General features: G+C 50.9%; 1 protein-coding gene across 2 annotated transcripts; it reads right to left on the bottom strand.

The window, feature by feature from the left end:
• Positions 1 to 308: 308 nt before the first annotated feature.
• Positions 309 to 11,891, bottom strand: LOC118859205. Of its 2 annotated transcripts, none has more exons than XM_036769661.1 (8): positions 11,623 to 11,891; positions 11,255 to 11,306; positions 9,940 to 10,978; positions 6,928 to 7,080; positions 2,940 to 3,081; positions 1,662 to 1,798; positions 1,397 to 1,498; positions 309 to 1,051 (listed from the first exon to the last, which is right to left on the bottom strand). In XM_036769661.1, exons 1-8 carry the CDS (start codon positions 11,696 to 11,698, stop codon positions 926 to 928), a joined length of 1,827 nt encoding a protein of 608 aa, XP_036625556.1. In that variant the 5' UTR covers positions 11,699 to 11,891; the 3' UTR covers positions 309 to 925. The 2 variants fall into 2 exon arrangements, with proteins under 2 accessions (XP_036625556.1, XP_036625557.1); XM_036769662.1 differs by having other exon boundaries at positions 10,111 to 10,978.
• Positions 11,892 to 16,576: the final 4,685 nt, after the last annotated feature.

The raw sequence follows: 16,576 nt of genomic DNA, 5'->3' as shown, positions 1-16,576 counted from the left end.
AGCCAGAAGCTGGCGTCTTCTTTGGTCCTTGGGCTCCCTCTGCTGGTGTCTCCCTGAGATGCAACTGCCCCTTCCCCTTCTCCCCAAACCCAAATCGGGGGATGGAAAAGGATGTCCCCTGAAGAAGCCACCAATACGCCTTGCTTTAAATAGACTACACCCCGATCCTCTGTCACATCTTTTGTCTTTGCCCCTCCAGCCATGCCCACATACGCCTCACTTTCCGGTGCAATACTTCCTGGCCCCAGGGTGGGAGGGACCTTCAGTAATTCTGGTTCCTTGATAAATCCAGGCCTAAGAAGAAGATGGGCAGTGTTTTCCATGGGGATTTATTTTCCAAATAAAAACAGCACCATGGTGGCCTCCAGGGATGTTCCCTTCTCTTCAGGAAAACCCTGGTGCCCTGCCTTCCCTGGGCACTTCTGTGAGGAGTTGGAGAGACCCCAGCCCAGCTGTGTACCTTGGGGTGGGGTAAGTAGCCCCATGTTCTTGGAGCAGGGAGCCACTGGGGTGGAGAGCCCAGGGCCTTAACTCTGAAGTGGGGAAGCCTGGGCTGGGGGGCTCAGCACCTGAGCACTGGGGTTCCTTGAGAGTAAAGATGTGGCCAGCAGATCCCTGGGCAAAGCCCTGAGAGTGACCCAGAGTTCTCCCCCAAATAAGGCAGATCAGGAAGAAAACAGGAGCTGGTCCCTGGGTATGCCTGGAATCAGGATGCTTAAGTTCCATGGTGGAGGTAGCCCCAGGCCAGCTGGGGTGACCTGAGAATAAGCTGTTCTCCCTCTACCCACCTCAGCGTCTCCCATCTGTGAAATGGGCAGTGCAGAACAATATGGGGACGTAACTCGACTTTAGAAGGTCAGAGTGCTTTGCTGCTATATAAAGTGCTGTGTTCCGCTGTTGCCTGAGGTCTGGCAGGGGCTTTAGTTCATGGGGTACCAAGGTCAAGAGAAGAAGCCCTGGCCTCATCCAGATCCTCCTCATGGCCCCTGATGTCCTCCTCCAGCCATCTCCACATCTGTTCCAACAGGGCCTCTGCTGCAGGGCTGTCCTCCTGTCCCAGGTGAGCAGAACCAGTAAGAAGAGGTCATATATGTACATTCTGTTGATCTCTACCTCCTCCTACCAAGGCCAGGACTCACCCCCTTTTCCCTTCACCCTAGGAGACATGGGTCCACTCCTCTTCTGCCCCTCTACCAGAAGAGGGAATCATGAGGTGGTAGATTGTTGCCTGGGACACTAAAGGGCCTGATTAGCTCACAGTCACCCAACAGGTCACTAACAGGTTTTGAACCTAGATCTCCCTTGTGCTAAGGCCAGGTTTCTACCCAATACCACAGTATGTCTCATATGAGGGTTGGTGTAGGAGGGAGGTGAGAGAGAAAGACCCAAAAGGTACCTGTGGGGTGTTCCACACCAGCCGGAGGGCATTTCTCAAAGTCTTTCTAAAGACATAAGGTCCTTCATTGCTGCTGAGTCCACTGGGGTCAAAACGGATTCCCTGGAGGGGAAAGGGGGATAGGAACAGAGCTCAGGAGGCCATGAAAGAGGGAGGCAGTAGTCTCCCAAATCTCCCCTTCTTCCTGGCCAATCACCCCCCCAAAACCAGGGTTCTAAGAGCCTCCAGATGGGGAGACAGGGAGGATTCCAGGAGGCAGCGGTACCTGGTGGGTATAAAGCAGGCCTGAGTCCACTTCCTCAAGCTGTAGGCTGTGGTGTTGACAGAACTGCAGGAACCTGAGAATCTCCAGGAGGCATTTCAGTCTGTCCAGCTGCTGACCTGCTGGTGGCCACCCCACAGCTGAGGTGCAAGAGAGAAAGCTGACCATAGGCAGAAGAACCCCATTTGCTCCCGTTCCCAGACTAGGCCACTCAAGAAGCAACCACCAAGGTGGCCCAGCCATTCAAAGTGTATGTTCCTGTACAGAGATATACCCTTCCTGAGACTGTAGCCCTTTTTTGAGCCCACAGGAGAATGATGGGAGGAAGTGGCCTAAGTCAAGAGACCCAGATGTCACTGACTCACAGTGGTTTTTCTCATCTGCCAAGCAGGGTAGAAACAGTAGGGAGAACATTGAGCTTAGAGGTGAAGACAAATTTGAGCTCCGGATCTGCCATCTACTAATCCTGGAACCCGGAACAAACCTCCCTACCCCCTGTGATCCTCACATATTAAATAGGAATGTTTACATTACATTTGTTGTGAGGACTGAATGAAGTACTGTGGTTTGCCAACCTCAAGGTATGGATCTATAGGGATCAACAAGCATTTGTTAAACACCTGAAGTCCTATTGTAAGATCACAAAGGCGGCCAGAGACGAAGCTGCGACTCAAACCCAGGTGCACTGACGGCCCGTCCCAAGGCTCCCACACTACATTCTCTGTAGGGTCCTAGGTCTATGACTGTGATTTTAAAGACAAGGAAATAACTTCTCTGGAAAGAAGGAAAGATTGAGTAAGCAGATCCCAGGACTCTCTCCAGGCTCACAAGCCTTGTATACTCTGGGCCTCCTGCTAGACCTGCTACCTTAATATTCCATCCTCTAGAAAAGGACCCATGGGATGGGAAGGAAGAGACATACGGGGTGGAGGGTCAGATAGACTTGCTTGTGTAACAGCCCCAGGTCTGTGTGTAACACCAGGGCCAGGTGTCACCCAACTCCCCATGTTCTCAAAGCCTCGGAGGTGTTACTAGAGGTCTAAGGACCTCAGACCTAAAACTGAGGCTGCTGTGTGATGGACTCAGGAAGGAGGCTAAGGTCACAGTACCTCAGTGGGCTCTGAGAGCAGCTAGACTCTTCCCCCAGGAAAGCAGCCTAGACCTACAACCTAGGGTCTCCGACTCCTGGTCCCAAGGTTTTTCTCATCCACATGCTGCCCTGCTCTTCTCTCCCCTCCTTCTCCCCAAGCCTCCAGGGTCCCCTTCTCTCCTCCCCCTTACTTAGAACTCCAGGGTCCTCCATCAGGTAGAGCAGGGAGCCCTGGCGGTCATAGAGGACTGCATAGGGCACCAGCAGCCCTGGCCCTGGGGGAAGGAATAGGAAGTGATGAAGCATCTTCTGCCAGTCGGAGACCACAGGCACCTGGGAGAACGAAGAGAAACCCAGAGGGGTTCAGGAAGACATAAGGAAAGAACTTCCCGGGGCAGGGGTCCCGAAACAGACCCCAGGACAGGGGAAAGAACTGGGGTGGTGGTGGAACAGCATTTGAAGCAGAAAGCGAGCCTGAGAGGAATGGGGAGGTGTCCCTCTCCCCCAGCCTCAAAGTCTCTTACCCCATCTGGGGCAGCAGGCAGCCCTGGGTGGCTCTGCTCCAGGCTGGGTAAGAGAAGTAAAAGCATTTAGCTTGGAGGCTTAATCACCAGTCTCATCAGCCCTCCGACCCTAATTACAAGCGCTGCCCACCCCATCCATCCCCTCCCTACCCTGGGCGGGTAGGGATTGGGGGCCCAGGAGCTCCAAAGGAGCGCCCGCCTGGAGTGCACAGGATATAACACGACGTTTAATATACATAATTGGGTTAAGAAGTCAATCACAGCCGCATTCCCGGGGGGGCGGGGCTAGAGAGTAGGGGAGGGGGACGGTGAGGCGGGGGAGGGGGCAGACAGTGCTCCCACCCCTTCCCTATCCTCTCCTCCCCTCCCTTGCGCCAGTGCAAGGAGGAAAATGAATGTGAATTTATCATGATTAGGCAAATCCGGCAGGGGCGCGATTCCGGGGGAGGCTAAAAAGATGAATTTCAGCGATAAAGTTAAATAAGGACGGAGCGCCCCCCCCTCCCCTTTCCCCCTCCGCTGATCGCTCTTCCCACAATTTATGAGCCGATTAGGCGGAGGCTGCAAGTTCCTGCAACTTCGCTAAACGCGGCCCCGCTGTTCCCAGCAAATTAATTAACCGCGGGCTGCGGTTGGCAACGGTAAAGGAGGAGCCCGAGCGGCAGCCCCCTGCCCGCCCCCACCCCCACATGCTCCACCTCGTTCCCCACCCCCACGCCCGCCCCGTGCCTGTTCCTCCTGGAGCTCCCTTCCCAACTCTCCCTCCGGACTCATACACACTCAGGCGGTCCATACATCACCCCACCAGCCACCCAGAGACCCCTCCCCTGCAAGCGTTATTCTAGTATCTACCATCCACCCACGCCATGCCCAGGCTCCAGCTGTGACCCCTCCTGAGAACCTGCCTCGGTCCCGGGGGGCAGTTCTACACACTGACACACTCTGGACACATTCGCCCGCACGTACAGGCACGCACATGCTTAAACATAAAAACATACGTTGGCATCCGTAATTACAAAACGCCACGGCCGGCGGGCCTTCGGAGATCATCTAGCCCTGCCTTCTTGTTTTGCAGACGAGGGAAGAGGTTTACTCTGGCCAGGTCCAGTCCTCTCCTCCCACCCTCTGCCGTTTGACCTCGTCCCTGTGTGCTCACTTCAGGGTCACCTGTGATCGTGTCAACGCCAAATCCAATGCCCTTTTCTCAGTCTTGGCCCTTCTCGACCTCTCCTTGGGATCTGAGGCCTTTGGGCGCCCCCTCCTCACGAGTACTCTTTCCTTTCTGGGGGTTTGTGGCCCCGCTCTGCCCTCTCTTTCTTCAGTTCCCGGGCTGCATCGCCATCCGTGTCACACGCAAGCTAAATGCGTATAGCCTGAAGCTCTGTCAAGGGCTTTTTTCTCTTTTCTCTCCATCTTCTCTCACCTGGGCAATGCATCAGCTCCCACGGGTTTAACTGTCATCACCATGCAGATGACTCCCACAGGTCTAGAGCCAAACTTCCTATTGGACGTTTCAAACTGGATGTTCCATTGGCACCTCAAACTCCAGGAGTCCAAAATAGATGGAATTCTCTTTCCCTCGTTTGTCGAGGGCGTGCCTCCTTCCAGTCACCCGGTGTGCAGGCCTGGTTTGTGCTCCCTGACTCCTCCCTTTCAGTCACCCCACACGTCCACCTTGTCTCTGCACGTGTCCCCATTTCTCCACTTCCACGGCCACCACCCTAGTCCAGACTCACACCTCTGGCCTGAACTAATAGCCTCCAAATTGTTCTCCCCACCCCCCACTCCAATCCACCCTGGACACCACTGCCAAAAGCGATTTTCCTGTGACCATGGCACCTCCCTACTCGTTAAACTCCAGGGGGCTCTCTACCCCCTTGAGGATCAAATATAAATATATTTCAAATCTAGCCTCATTCTACCCTTCTCACCACATTACTCATAGTACTTCAGTTCACACCGGCTTCCTCGCTGTTCTTCACACACATCTCCCACCCTGGTGTCTTAGCAGTGACCACCTCACCCCCCTTTCCTGGAGGGCATTCCTTCTCCACTTCCACCCCTTCTTCAAGGCTCAGCTCAGGTTCCACCTTCTGCACGAACTCTTTCCTGTCCCCCTTCTCCTCCCCACCTGCCAGTGCGTCCTCCTTCCCCTCCACGGTGACCCTGAAGCTGTCTTGTACATCTGTTATCATACCTAAATACTTGCATGCTGACTACCCTGTTAGAAAGTGAGCCTTTTGAGGGCAGGGACTGTCTTGCTTTTGTCTTTGTATCCTCAACAACTAGTGCCTGGCATCCGGTGGGCACTTAATAAATGCTTGCTGACTGCCTCACCCAGTGCTCTATACATACACACACCCCGTCTTATGAACACACGGACAAATAAGCACCTTCACAGGGTAAACAAAGACATGTACATACCTCCAGATGTACACCGACACGGGCACTCACAGCGATTCACACACATACTCAGATACATACAAGCAAAGATGTACATCAAACACAGTGAAGTTTGGGTCACACCCTCTGACCCCTTGGGCATCTCCTGAAGGTCTAGGTCACCCATAGTTGCCAAGTCGTCACACAGACAGGGCCCTCAGAGGTCCTCTTAGCCAGGCCCTTCTCCATACACAGCCTCTCTCCTCCCTTGTCCCTATGTGTGCATGGTCAGGCCTCTCTCTAGTCATACGACGACTCCCCTGAAATGCTGCTCCCTACTATGCCCACTCCGAGCCTTCACAGCAGTCCTCCTCCCAGGAGGCAATGTGAGATGGTTGAACCTCAGTAGTGGGAGTCCGGAAAGCTGGCTCCTAGCTCTGACCCTGCTACTAACTGACTAAGTGACCTTGGGTAAATTACCTTCCCTCCCTAGGTCTGTTTCCTCCTTTGTCAAATGAAAGGGGTAGGAAGACATAGTTCAAAAGCACCTTCCAGCTTAGAGCCCTGCCTACTAGTGCCAATGCCCTAAGATCCCCTAGCACTAACAATCCAAACCACACTTGGCCCTGTCTTGCCCTCTGTGTGGTCTTTCCAGACAGACTGTAATGTGGATCTGCCACTCATTGGGCAGCTAGGTGGCCAAGTGGATAGACTGCCAGGCCTGGAATAAGGAAGACCTGAGCTCAAATCCAGCCTCAGAGTGACTCTGGGCAAGTCACTTAACCCTGTTTGCCTCAGTTTCCTCATCTGTAAAATTTACTGGAGAAGGAAATGGCAAACCACTCCAGTATCTTTGCCAAGAAAATACCAAGTGGGGTCACAGAGTTGGATATGGGTGAGATAACTAAACAACACTCATGAGTCCCAGGAAATTCCTTACTCCTCAGGGCAAGGCCTAGTTATGCCTCTTCCGGATCTCTCTTCCCCTGCGCCCCACCCCCAGCCCCACCTCTAACGTCCATCCCAAGAATATGAGTTCCCTATTGGCAGAGAGGAGTCTGATCCTCCTCCCTTCCCTACCCAGTAGGACAGTACACATCTGTCATCCTTGAGATGTGTACACTGATCGACATCCCCAGCCCCTTAATCTCCCTGCCAGCATGCTGTTGGAGGCCTCCCCACCTCCCACAGGGGCTGCACACCCGTAAAGCAGGCTCTTTTGGGAAGTTATGGGCCCTGATGGGTCCTCTGACCCATGCAAAGGAAATCTTACCTTCTTCATCAGCATCTGCTCACCAGTAACACGGTCTCGAACCCGGAACCAATGGTTGCTGAGCCGAGCAGTGACAAAGAAGTGACGGCCCAGGGAGTAGTAGTAGAAGAGGTTGGAACCAGGGAATGCCATGCCTAGCTTCCTGCCATTCCTCTGCAGAGGGAGAGAGAAAAAGAAACAGGTAGGGATGGAGGGAGAGACAAAGGGAAGGGGATATGCAGAGACATCTCTATAGACAGAGAGAGAACAATGTAGTGAGGGGGATGAGCCCGAGTCCAAAAAGACAGATAAAGGGAGCTATATTTGTGTGTGTGTGTATGCATATGTATTTAATATACATACACATACTTTTTAAAATATGGACAAGTCAACCAGGAGGTACAGTGGATAGAGTGCCGTGTCTGGAGTCAGGAAGACTCATCTTCTTGAGCTCAAATCTGACCTCAGGTACTTACTGGCTGTATGGCCCTGGGCAAGTCACTTTACCCTGTTTGCCTCAGTTTCCTCATCTGTAAAATGGGCTGGAGAAGGAAATGGAAAACCACTCCAGTATCTCTGCCAAGAAAATGCCAGATGGGGTCACGAAGAGTCAAACATGACTGAAAAACGTTTGAACAAAAATAAACTGTCAGACAGAGATGGTGGGAGGAGAAAGGGAAAGAGAAAGCAAGAGGAGGAACTGACCAAGAGATGTACAAAATCAGAGCTACAGAGAGAAAGAAGGCTGGACTGAAGGAGACAGTCTAAGGAGTGAGAAGCCTCATCCAGGCAACAGTATGGTGCAGTGGAAAGTGTGCTGGGCTGGGACACAGGGCCGGGGTTTAAATCCTAGATACTTTATATCCTTGTACTCATATACAAGTATAAGCCACATTCCTTCTCTGACCCTCAGTATCCTCCTCTATAAAATGAAACCCTTAGACTGAATGAGATCCTGTAACTGGATGAGCTCCTGGGAATGACCTGGGAGAAGGGGTATCTGTCTGTATTACTCCCTAGAATGTAGTGGGATGGATGAGTATGGAAAGCGAAAATGAAGAAACAGTGGTAGTTTATAATTTATTTAGGCGATGAGAAAACTATCTTTTAAAAAACTGTCTTGAAATCTTCTGTTCCAAAGGAAGCTTCTTCCAATCCCTCTTAATTCTAACTTTCTCACTCTTGTTTGCTTCCTATTTACTCTGTATATAGCTTGATTATATGTCTCCTTTGTTAGATTGCAAACTCCTTGAGGGCAGGGATTGCCTTTTGTTTCTCACAGTATTCAGGGGCTTAACAAGGCCTTGACGCACAGTAGGTCCTTAATAAATTTTTCTTTATTTATTGACTGGCTAGCCTAACTTGTTTGTGCTTCCTTGGCTGTCATAACTTTTCCTCTTAGTGAGTGATGAGAACTCGGTGGCACACACTTATTTTATATCCGGCCTGGATAAATCTCAGAAGTAGCCTGGTGGGTCTGGGAAAATCCTTGAACACAAGGGTCAATATGGAAGAAAAGACTGCCACCCTTCTGATGGAATGAGCTTCCAAGTTCCAGTCTCAGCCTCAAGAAAAAAGAGCACTGGGGTATCATATGACAAGTGTCAAATTTTGCAAATCAAGCTTTGGAATAAGATGGATGCCTGAGTGTAGGGCTCTCGGCCCAGAGAAATCAGGATGGAGGCCAGAACAGAGATGTCGAACACTCAACCCATAGGCTACACGTGACCCACAACACTCTAGGGTGCACCTTGAACTAGATTAAAATGTAATTGGGAAATATTTGACAAAAATAAATAAAAACACAATAAAACATAGATGATGTTAATATGTGCTTTTCTAAGTCAATATGTGGCCCTGGGGATCCTTATTTACAGTTGAGTGGCCTCTCTATTTGCATTTGACATGATCAGACTAGAACTTTAGACTAAGTATGGAGATTACCCAGATTTCCCCTGTATACATTTCTGATGAGCTAAGGTTTTAGAAGGGATCTGTGACTTCATGAATGTAGGGAAATGACTGTGGGGTCTTGCACGACTAATTTCCTCATACAGGTTTACACCTATTTCTGAGACTTATTGACTTAGAAAGTTGGCGGGGGGCACTGAGAGATTTAAGGGACTTGCCCAGGGTTATACAGTCAGTATGTGTCAGAGGCAGGCTTTCCTATCTCTGAGGTCAGTCCCATAGCCACTGTCATGACTGTTCTTCAATTCATGTTAAATTCAAGCATTATTTCTAAAATACATTTTTTCCTTTATAAATAAACACCTTTCCTTATACTCAAGATAGCTGGCTGGCTCTGACGTGCTAAGGGACAGGAATGAGAAGCTGGGAGCCACAAGCACCTTGTGGTGGCTACATCTGGATCCAGGCAGGGTGTGTCTAACCTGCTTACAAGCTGATGGTTAAATTTTCAGGGTGAGCATTTATATCTCAGAAATCAGTAAGTACTCCAAATCAGTGTTTGATTTATTTTGTCGATTGGCTGAGCTTACCAAAGTGTTAGTAGTGCAGATTAAACTTAAAAGTGTGTATGCATAAGCTTTCTTGCCCCCAGAGAGCACAGTTGTTAAACATTTACCGGCACACCCCTGTATGACTCTATAAACATAGCTTGAGCTCAGCAAATGCACAGTAGACCATAAAATAATAAGACCATTAAGTGGCGATTATAGAAAACTTTCAGGTTTACAAGGTGCCTTCTAGCCATCTCTCAGGTGAGGATAAGGACTCCTGTGGTTGGAAGGGTCTCTAATCCTTTGAGGGTAGCATCTGGGGTCTTAATTAGTAGGAATGACCCTAGCCAGCTTAGGTCCTGGAACATAGCCCGTAATGTGGATTCCCTTTTGCAAGTTGGGATCAGACACTTCACAGGCAGGTCTAGGAGCACAGAGAACCTAGGCGGGAGACCACAGCACACTTAGGACTGGAGATGAGCAGGGAGGGGATGGCAGACTTCCAATAAGAGGGAAGGGCAGCTTGTCTGGTGAGGTGAGCCAGCCCCTAGTGACCCCCAGAGAAGCTCACCATAGTAAGGAAGGCCACACGCAGAGCCGGGTGTTCCTGGCTGCCAGCATTCAGGGTAAGGCCACCAGTGGTCAAGGCCAGGCCAGAGTCGAGCAGGGAGAAACTGTGATTGTCACTGTCCAGGAAGAGGCATCGAAACCACTCCAGAAGCATGCAGCCTGCCTCCCTTACCTGGCGCCCATAGCTGTCTTCCACAGAGGGCTTCGGGGTGCTGATCCAACACTCCGAAGTAAGTGTTAGCTTCTGAGGGCCCATCTTGCAGTGTCCCCTACGGTCCACTGATCTATCCTCACCCTCTCCTGCTTCCTCTCTAGGTCCCTCTGAGGATACCTCCTCCTGCTCCCTTCCCTGGAGTTCAGCCCCTATGTCCAAGGGCTCTCCCTGCCCCCCAGGGGTCATTCCTGTTGCATCTTTGCTGATCATCACTCCCACAGGCAAGGGAGAGGCCCTTGGAGCCTCAGGTGCCTCCCTCTGGAACATAGAGGAGTCAGTAGGCAACGTCCAGGGTTTATCCCCAACCCAGGGCAGAGTGGTAGGTACGGGACCTATTCTAGAGTTTGGGCTCAGACTGGGGGCCCCTGCCCAGGGGTGTGCCTGACCCCAGGACTTCTCAGGTGCAGGGTCTCCCTTCAATGGCTTCCGGGGTTCCAAGAAGATGGACCGGCTGGTACCCAGGCTGAAGGGCAAAGTAGAGGTGAGGCTCAGGGCCTTTGACCCAAAAGTGCATGAGCTGACCCCTTCCTTATCCTGGTCCTGTGAAGTGGGGCTCCCAGGAAGTGAGGGACTGGGCAAGTAAGGCCCAAGAGTGCTCTCAGTAACCGGGGTCCGAAGAGTGAGACGATGGGAGTGCATCCCACCAGAGGGCAGCAGATTGGCTGTGAGGTCCATGTCACTTTCCATGGTGATGGGGGAACCACTGTCTCTTGAAGGTGATCCTGGGGCAGGGAGGTTCAGGGACTTTGGAGAAGCTGGCCTCTCTCCCCGTTCACTATTTCCAGGTCTGGTGGGAGAGATCCCAAGCCTCTGGTGAATGGATGCCCTGGGAAAGGGAGAACATTCCTGACTATCCACAGGGGAACTTGGCAGACACTCCAAGGCATTACTGTGGGAGTGGAGGGTGACACACCCATCTAGGACCCAGGCTTTCGAAGCTGTCTCCCACCTACCCACCTCCAACTGCTCCCCTGAGTCAAAGCAGTGGGGAGAATGCCCTGGGGAGCTACCAGGGATGGCTTCCTGGGAAACTGAACGCCCTTGTGCTCCTGGGGGGCCGGTCCCTCTTGGGCTTCCTAAGGTCCCAGGTCTTGGAACTCACTGGTAGAAGTTGGATGGGGCATCTTGGTCTCCCAGGCTCAGCTCCTGAATCCCTGTGTGTGGGAGGGGCACATGATGGGATCTCTAACTCCTTGTGTGCTCACTAAAATCTCAACCCAACTCTGCTAGCACTGGCTTGAGTTTGAGGCCACCTCCCCCAACTCTCCCAGGGGAACCCCATCCCTGGCTGCCTCTCTCTGTCCCCCACCCCGTTGTCCCAGGATGGAGAGGAGGAGGGACCCTCCCTGCCCCTGGATATCCTCCTTCTCCTTTCCCCCTCCCCTGCCCCAATTCCCCCAGGATGACCAGGAGGGAGATTCCTACTGTCCGAAGGAGGCACAGAGCTCTGAGAGGTGGGGTTGTTCTTACCTCTTTCCCGGGGGTGGTCAGCCCTGGCCTCAGCCAGGAAGCACTGCAGAGCGCTGGACGAAGGGGACTCCATCATCCTTGGCTTGGCTCCCTCTGGTTCTTCCCTGGCTATAGGACAGGAGTGGAACTGAGGCTTGTGGGATGGGGGACCCACCCAGGCTGAGTTGAGCAGTGGCGGGAGGCTGGCCACCCCCACTGGTCCAGGGCTGAGGCCCCTCCAGGCCCTACGAGAGGGTGGGAGAAACTTGTGTCAGGCAGAATGTCAGATGGAAACTGAAAGTAAGAGGAGAATTAGGACTGAGCATGTGCAGGCGGGGCCTGGCTGGGGGCCCGGACTTCTCCAGGTCAGGCCCCAGCCCCTCCTCCCCTGGATAGCCAGAGGGAAGAGAACTGTTCTCCACAGCAAGGCTGCATCTGGGCACTCTCTGCCCATCCCAACCTTGGGGGAGGAGGGCGGGCTGGACACTCGCTCTGGACGGTGTCACCATGGCCATTTTATAGGCAGAGAGAGTGAGGCACCCAAGGGCGGATCTCCCTTCTCCCCAGATCCAGCCACCCAGTCATTGTCCTGTGTCCTCACTGATTTAGAAATACAGCAAAGGCAGAGGTCATTTTTTGCTGATGATGCAACGATGTGAGGGAGGGGAGCTGTGATATATGAAGGGGGTGCCTATACTCTCTCTATGGCTGGCATGGTCTGGCTCCAAATGGCTATGGGAGAGGCTTAGAGCCTTGACTGCTGCTGAGCGAGGATCAGGGAGTGGACAGAGTAGATAAGGCACCAGCTTTTATTTTATCTTTCCTTCTCCCTAGTGGGCACAGAGCCTATTTCTTTTTCTTCTCCTTTCTGACCCTCCTGAGGCTCATCTGAGACTGAAGGAGAGGGGCCTAAGATGGGAGAGGCTTGACCAAATAACTCCCCAAGAATCTGAGGGGGCAGTGGGAGGGAGAGGCAAGGGTCATTTCCTAGGTCTCCCTACCTAGGGCTGCTGCTGCTGACTGTGCTCTGTCTAGGCTCCCCACACTCAGTAGTGGAAATTCCCCCTCTCTATCCCACATCAAGGGTCTCCTTAAAAAGCAACGGGATCACTTGGGGGATCTCTGAGAAATGCCAGCCCTGAATGATCTGGTCTGGTAGGTCTTGGGGTAGAGTGGGCCAATGGAGCCTTTCCAACTAACACTTCCTGTTCTCACTTCCTGGGGAGGCTAGGAAGAAGTTACATGCTCTGCATAAGAGCACTCCAACTGAAGGACTCTGTGGGCTAACGCTTTTGCTAGAGGAAAAGACACACCAGATTCGCCCAGGCTCAAAAGATTGGGGTGGGAATGTATGGTGAGAAAGGGGAAACACCTGGATAATCCATTGGAGGCATACTTTATGGGTGATGTAGACTGGGAGATTTCCTTTGCCAATGCCTCCCTCTCCAATACCAACAGCTTCTACTCTATCTTGGGGTCTCTGGATCTCTTAAATCCTCCTGAAGCTGGGCTGCCACACTCAGCCCAGTCAGAGAAATTGATAATTGGAGGAAATACCCCATCCACGCCACAGCCTCCATGGCAGGAAAGCAAAGGGTAACTTCTGTCCTGATAATGGGGACCAGGACTCTTCCTAGTCTGATAACCATCCTCAGGGATAGGTTAGGCAATTCCTGCTGGCCGGCAGGGGTCACTCTAAAGCCAGCTCAGAACTCGTAGACTCTTGCTAATGAGAAGGGCAGAGGAGAGTATGGAATGTGCCATGCCCCCCCACCCCCCCAAGCGGGTCAGAATTTCACAGGTGTACTGGCCACTGCTAGATGAAGCCCATCCTCGGTGGTGATGAGGGCAGGAGGTGGGGGAAATGGGTAGGATTCCCAATACAGATTGGTTGGGAGCAAAAAGGGGCGGTTTTATATTGGGGAATCAATTGAAGCCCCCTCAAAGGGGAGGCCTCTCCAGAGCACCTGGTCAGTATTGGGGCCCAGAGTAGGGAGAACTTGTCCCCTCATAAAGGACCTTTTTAAGGCTTTGGGTACTTTGATGAGCCGCGTTTGACTGGTTAGCACTTTGGTGTGAATGGGCCACCAGCTACCTTTATGGAGGAGGGGTCCTTTTGTTCCTACCCTTTCATGCCCTCCCCCTTTGCTTCTTTCCAACAGATAGCTCGGGTTTCAGGGGCCCAAAGTTGAGGGGGATGGAGGAGTCTGATTTACCACTATTCCCTTGTTCCTGGGAATCTAGGTGCCCTGAGCAAGGATGGTATGGCTGCCACCAAGAAAGACGGGGAAGAGAGAAGTCTTTGGTCTTCTTTCCACTTCCCCCAGAGGGCTGGGGACAGCAGAAAAGGAGACCTACAGGGGCAAGCTTAGGGGAATTCCTCTACCTGAGACCCTCAAGAGATACTGAAAGATTGTAAGCTCCAGGACTGTACTCAATTTAACAAAAACACATTAAGGACTGCATTGGTATTTGTTTTTGCATTCTACCACCCCCTCCTGCACAGTACTTCACACGTAATGGGTACTCACATGTGTTGAATAAATTAATATTTGTTCATCTTGGCTAATGCTAGATATTTGTTGAGCTTTAAATAAACTTCAGGCTGCATTAAAATCAATCTAGAGTATTGTGTTCTATTCTGGGTGCCAAAGTTTAGAAGGAATATAAATAACCTGGAACATATCAATGGGTAACCAGAATGGAACACTGCACATGAGACAGGTTCAGTAAAAAAAGGAAGAGGCAACCTGATTAAAAAGTAAGCATAGCTTTAATATGAATAGACCGCAGAAGACTCAAACCTCACTTCCTTTCTTGACAATGGTTTCTAGAAGGTAGATCACAATGCAGTCAAATTTACTTCTACTTCAGAAAAGCATGTGATAAAGTCCCCTGCTATCTTTAGTGACATGATAGAAGATGAATGGCCTAGAAAATGGTAATTAAATTAATTTGGAACTGGTTTAATGACCAGGTTAACTAAACGGGCAAAAAAGAGATGTCTCTAGTGGGATCCTTCAGGGACCTGTCCTTAGCCCTAGGCTGCTGAACTTGTATTGATGACCTGGATAAAAGCAGGGATGGCAAGCTTGTCCAAAGTACAAATGTCAGGATACCAAAAGACCTTGCTAGGCCAGAAGGATGGCCAAATCACAGAGTCCTCACTCCCAAACTACCCTGTTTATTCTGTGTATTCACTATATGCACATGTTGTACATGTATCTATGTATACACATGGTCTATTCCTGGATAGAATGAGAGCAGTGCTTGTTTCATTTTTTGTCCATCTCCAGTGCCTACAGAAGGACACTCAATAAATGTTTGCTAATTAATGGGTCAAAAGGAGAAAAAACTAAAGGGTAAAGATAAAATCCTCCATGTATTAAAATAAAACAAACAAAAAATCGACACCATGAACACAAGAGGGAGGAGGTGTAGCTAAACAAAGTCAAAGAAGAGCAGAGGATTTCGGTGGACAGCCATCTTCATCAGCAACCGAAAATCAAATGACATTTTAGGCTGTGGTAAAAGTGGCACTGTATCCAGAACACAGGAAATGAACAGTCAACCATGTTCTCTCCCCTCATCAGAGCACCTAGAGTGTTGTGGTTAGCCCTGGGTGACACATCTTGGAGAGGATCCCAAGAAAACCAAGATGGGGAGGAAACTCAGTATTGAGCTACATGAAACTGGCTAGAAGACTGGCAACATCTGGCCTAAGAGAAGACTGGGGTGGGGGGGGGGCGGTGTTATTGAAACGATGACTGCCAACTGATGATCTGAAGCAGTGTTAACTGAAAGAGCAACTAGTTTGTTTTTTTTTTTTTTTTCCCTCCTTGCTTGGCCCCAGAGGGTCAACTTAGAACAAGTAGAAGTTGTAGGGGAAGATTTAGACTTAATGCGAGGGAAAAAAAAACCTTCTAGTTAGCTGTCCAAATTTGGAATGAGCTCTCTTCGCTCAATCAACAAGAATTTATTAAGCATCTACTATGTGCCAGGCTCTGAGAATTCGGGCACAGAGTGGAAAACAATTCCTACTTACAAAGGGCTTAGAATAGGGGAGACAAGCAGTTCAGTACAAGGCAGCTCGGGAGGGAGGGCAGTAGCAGGCCGGGGAAGGGCTTTGTGAAGAAGCTGGTGCCTGGACAAAGTCTTAACGGAAGAGAGGGGCTCTTGGAGGCTGAGATAAGGAGCAAGTACATTCCATGTCTGGGGGATGATGGCCCACGACGAGCCTTGGGGAGCCCCCACGGTTGGGGGGGTGTTATGTGGATATGTTCTCTCACTAGAGATCTGCAAATGGAGCCTGAATGATTACTGTTTAGGAATATTGTTGAGGTGATGCCTGGCCGGGTAAGGGCTGGACTAACTCCTGAGATTTGGCCAAGGGGGTGGGGATGGTAGAAGATACCCCGTTAGCAGGGCTGTCTTCCAGGGTCTGAAGGGCTGTTGCAGAGGAGGTCAGACTTATTCTGTTTAGCCAAACTAGGAACACCGGATGGAAGCCACAGAGTAACCTTTTATTTCAAGTCCTGGAAGAAATTCCCAACAATTAAACCTATCTAACCATGGAGCAGACTATCCAACCCTGGAGATTTTTTTTAGGTGGCAGATATAATAAAGAGCAGCCTACATCTCTATAGTGCTTTAAGGTTTGAAACAAACTTCACAAAAACCCTGCAAGGGAGACAATGCAAATATTGTCTTCATTTTACAGATGGGGAAGCTGAGGCTAGGGATCTCATGACCAGTAAATGTCAGAGCCAACACTCGAAACTCAGGAGTTTTGAGTCCAAGACCAGCATTCTCTCCATTACCCCACGATGCTGCTCTGAAGTGAATGCAGCAGAGGGCATTCTGGAATCGAGCCAGGGGCTAGATGAGGTAACCTCCAAGGCCCTCCCCAGCTCCTGGATTCTATTTCAAGTTTCCCAATCACTCTCCCCATCTCTACTCTCTTCTCCTGAAAATT

This window comes from Trichosurus vulpecula, chromosome 8, assembly GCF_011100635.1.
Source record: "Trichosurus vulpecula isolate mTriVul1 chromosome 8, mTriVul1.pri, whole genome shotgun sequence".
NCBI classification, from domain to species: domain Eukaryota; kingdom Metazoa; phylum Chordata; class Mammalia; order Diprotodontia; family Phalangeridae; genus Trichosurus; species Trichosurus vulpecula.
Note: the sequence above shows the minus strand (reverse complement) of the source record. Positions and strands in the feature narration are given on the sequence as shown.

Bases quoted from the DNA above. Each gene is read 5' to 3' on its own strand.
- LOC118859205 (XM_036769661.1), bottom strand. From the start codon at position 11,698: ATGATGGAGTCCCCTTCGTCCAGCGCTCTGCAGTGCTTCCTGGCTGAG. The intron at 10,979-11,254 runs GTGAGTTCCAAG...TCCCTTTCCCAG, and splicing joins GCCCCATCCAACTTCTACCA to GGCATCCATTCACCAGAGGC. The intron at 3,082-6,927 runs GTAAGATTTCCT...TCGTTCTCCCAG, and splicing joins AGCAGATGCTGATGAAGAAG to GTGCCTGTGGTCTCCGACTG.